Below are 2,999 nucleotides of genomic sequence, written 5' to 3'. Positions count from 1 at the left end.
ACTCCAAGTCTGCAGAAATTCTCTAGTTATTTATAGTAAAGAGTATTGGAGTATAAGTCAACTGCCACACACTAATGGTGTGACTTAAACTTTTTGAATAAGATTTTTTCCACACTCCAGACCTTGGTGTTATCAGCACTGTATTCTAACCAAACTGAGCAAACAGGTCAGTTTACTTTAGTCTCATTTTAAAGATAAAGAGGCCTCAAAGCGATTATCTTGAGAATCCTTAAGCAGATCAAAGCTCTATTTAAAAATAACTGATTAAGTGGTCCTTTAAAGCAAATATGATTAATCCTAACAAAAACAAAAAATACAGCAAGTTTACTTTTGAAATGACTGATTTAACAAATCTTTTAAGAAAAATATCATTTTTAACTTGTCTCAAGTCTAATTATTTGGCTACCCTTTCAAATAGCAAATACGTTTAAATCTTAAAAAAAAAAAAAGAAGTGTGTGGTGGACGTGGGGAGAAAAAGGATCATTAAATGCAATGCAAGAACACCAGGCAGAATTAAAATAAACAGTGTAAACTGAGGACGAAATAGTAAAAGATTTTTCTAAAGAAAACCATTTCAAAGCATGCAGTATGAGATTTTAAGATTTATCCCAAACAATATAGAGATTCTTATTGTAGACACAAATTTTTTCTAAGTACTACAAATAACTCATAATTCCTGCATAAAATTAACCTAATAAATAAAGATGGTAGTACATGGAGACTAGTTCCCTTTGCTTTATTGTTTAGTTTGAATAAATGTCCTATGAAGCACAAAACACCTAGTGTGACCAAATACATGAGAAATCCCTGCATGAATCAAAAAATGCCATTCTTGCAGCTTTCTGTCACAAGGATGCTGAGAAACAGTGAAGGAGTGAGACACAAGGTTGTCTCAATTTTAAGTTTCAATCATCAATCCTCTTCAGAACTGGAATCATCCTCTTGGTCAGAGAGTTCAGGGACAGGGAAGCGGAGAATGGCAGCTACTCCAGTCAATTGGCTGAGCTGTTCTCCAGACACATGAAGACTAGAGAATATTCTAACCGTGCCTGCATTCTCTTTCACACTGTCCACCAGCCTCACATACCGGCTCCGTGTGGCTACATCCTGATGCCTGAAAAGCTCATCACTGATGAGCAACGTGTCAATTGCCATGGCTTCGTTGGCCTTCTCCACCTGCTTGAGTCCGTAGAAAGCTCGGTCAGGTTCATGTTGTAACATTTTATAGAAGTCATCCAAAGCTTTTACTTCCCCAGCAGCTTTAGTGTCTGAAAGGCGGCTAGCTACAGTAGGGTCACAAAGGGCTTCTTTCAGGGAGTACTTGTGTCCAGAGGAGGCATGAACCTGGAATCACAATTACGAAAGTTAGACAAAAGAATCTCTCAAAGCACCCATTAATCAGCCCACCAGGAACTAAAACCAAAAGCACTAATAAGGATTTATATGTTTAAGGACTTCAGCAAAGTTTACTACATAAATTTGCTAGATATTTACCAGTTCTCTTTTCAAATCATTACCTCATTTACAATCCCAGCCAAATAAAGACTTTCTAAGTTATCTTTCCCAGTTCTGAAACTTTAGAGTAAGTTATACCAATCCCTCTGCCCATTCATAATTATCCCTTGGTAAGATTGCTTTACCTGAAGGAATTTGGACCGGTTTTCCAAGAGCACTTTGTTGTCAGTCTTCACAGCTTGCTGAAACATGTAGTCGCAGAACTGCTCCCTCACAAATCCTGGGCTGGCCACCAGGATGCACTTTACAACATCAAAGTGTATGTGGCGCTGGATGGCCTGGATCACCTGGTCATAGAACCTCTCCAAGGCCCGGTCATGTTGGGAGCAGTTGCCTTTCCGTTTCCTAGGGATGTTCACCTCCACCTTGGCCCGAGTGAGGGTCATGCTGGGAGTGACTAGGCAGATATGGGCGAGGCCTTCCTGCATCACTACAGCTGCCACATCAGCGCTCCAGGCTGGGTCACAGGCCTGCTCGATGCGCTCCAGAACCACACTGTCCCATTGTTTCTTGGCCAAGGTGAATTGGCGGTTGGGTTCCAGCTCGATAGTGTGGTAAGCCCCCATCTTCACATACTCATTCTCTTGGATATTGGTCCCCTTGACCCTCAGCTGGCAGGCTTGTGAGTCGAAGTCGATGGCTTCCACGCAGAGAGTGAGGGTGGTGCGGACCCGGTTGCTTCCCACGCTGCCTGTGGAAGACTCAGTCTGTACCTTGCGGATTGTGGAGGCGCGCAAGCTGTCGCCCACCTGCACTAGATTGTAGGTGTGCCACATGTCCTCAGGCTCCTCGGGGACCAGGGTCACCTGGCCCGCATTGTCCTTCTCAATGTCCTTCCTCACGAGCTTCATGGCCTTGGCAGGGGCTCACTGACAGAACAATAGAAACTGATGGGTTCCGCACCAGGAAAGGGGCCGGGGAAGGGGAAAGGGAGCCTAGACCGGGAAGGGGGCGGGGTCCGCTTCCTATGAGCACTTGCCTGGAGGGAAGGAAATACTCTACCTCCGACTCGTGCCAAGGGGAGCACTTACTCTAGCTCTTCCTTTCCCAGTCTCCGGGCTCGATGCGCCGGACGGGCGCGGGAGACACCGAAGCGGACACGTTCCTCTCCGTAGTTCCAGCGGCCAGCAAGCTGCCACAGGCTGACGCAATGAGAGCGCACGCGCAGGTCGCGTCCCGCCTCCCGCCGTACGTCTTACGTCCGCAACGGAGAGGCAGGGCCGCAGCGAACGCGAGCGCAGGCGCACTGAGCGAGGAGGTTTTGCGGCAGAATACTCTCTAAGGAAGGTGTACGGGGTCTTTGGGACGACTCCTTTATTTTAAAGCTGAACTTGGACTTCCTAAGTTTTCTTTTCCTTCCTTCTTTGTGAAGAATCTAGGGAGTCTGTGAGTTCAAATGTATTGTTTTAGCTGGGTGGGCTTGCCACTTTGCACTTCCTCCCTCCCCGTAAAGCCAATTTCAAAACTTTATCTTAACGTAAAA

General features: G+C 45.6%; 1 protein-coding gene across 2 annotated transcripts; it reads right to left on the bottom strand.

Annotated features, from left to right (window-relative positions):
* Window positions 1-682: 682 nt before the first annotated feature.
* Window positions 683-2,646, bottom strand: PELO (pelota mRNA surveillance and ribosome rescue factor). Of its 2 annotated transcripts, XM_063087223.1 has the most exons (3): window positions 2,548-2,646; window positions 1,642-2,385; window positions 683-1,345 (listed from the first exon to the last, which is right to left on the bottom strand). In XM_063087223.1, the coding sequence occupies exons 2-3, from the start codon at window positions 2,365-2,367 to the stop codon at window positions 914-916; spliced, it is 1,158 nt and encodes a 385-aa protein (XP_062943293.1). In that variant the 5' UTR covers window positions 2,368-2,385; window positions 2,548-2,646; the 3' UTR covers window positions 683-913. The 2 variants fall into 2 exon arrangements, with proteins under 2 accessions (XP_062943293.1, XP_062943292.1); XM_063087222.1 differs by having other exon boundaries at window positions 1,642-2,646.
* Between the last annotated feature and the right edge of the window lie 353 nt (window positions 2,647-2,999).

The sequence above is a fragment of the Cynocephalus volans genome, chromosome 2, assembly GCF_027409185.1.
Source record: "Cynocephalus volans isolate mCynVol1 chromosome 2, mCynVol1.pri, whole genome shotgun sequence".
NCBI classification, from domain to species: Eukaryota; Metazoa; Chordata; class Mammalia; order Dermoptera; family Cynocephalidae; genus Cynocephalus; species Cynocephalus volans.
Note: the sequence above shows the minus strand (reverse complement) of the source record. Positions and strands in the feature narration are given on the sequence as shown.

Excerpts from the sequence above, each read along its gene's own strand:
- PELO (XM_063087222.1), bottom strand. The coding sequence starts at position 2,367 with ATGAAGCTCGTGAGGAAGGACATTGAGAAGGACAATGCGGGCCAGGTG. Across the intron at positions 1,346-1,641 it reads ACCGGTCCAAATTCCTTCAG|GTTCATGCCTCCTCTGGACA; the intron begins GTAAAGCAATCT and ends TTGTGATTCCAG.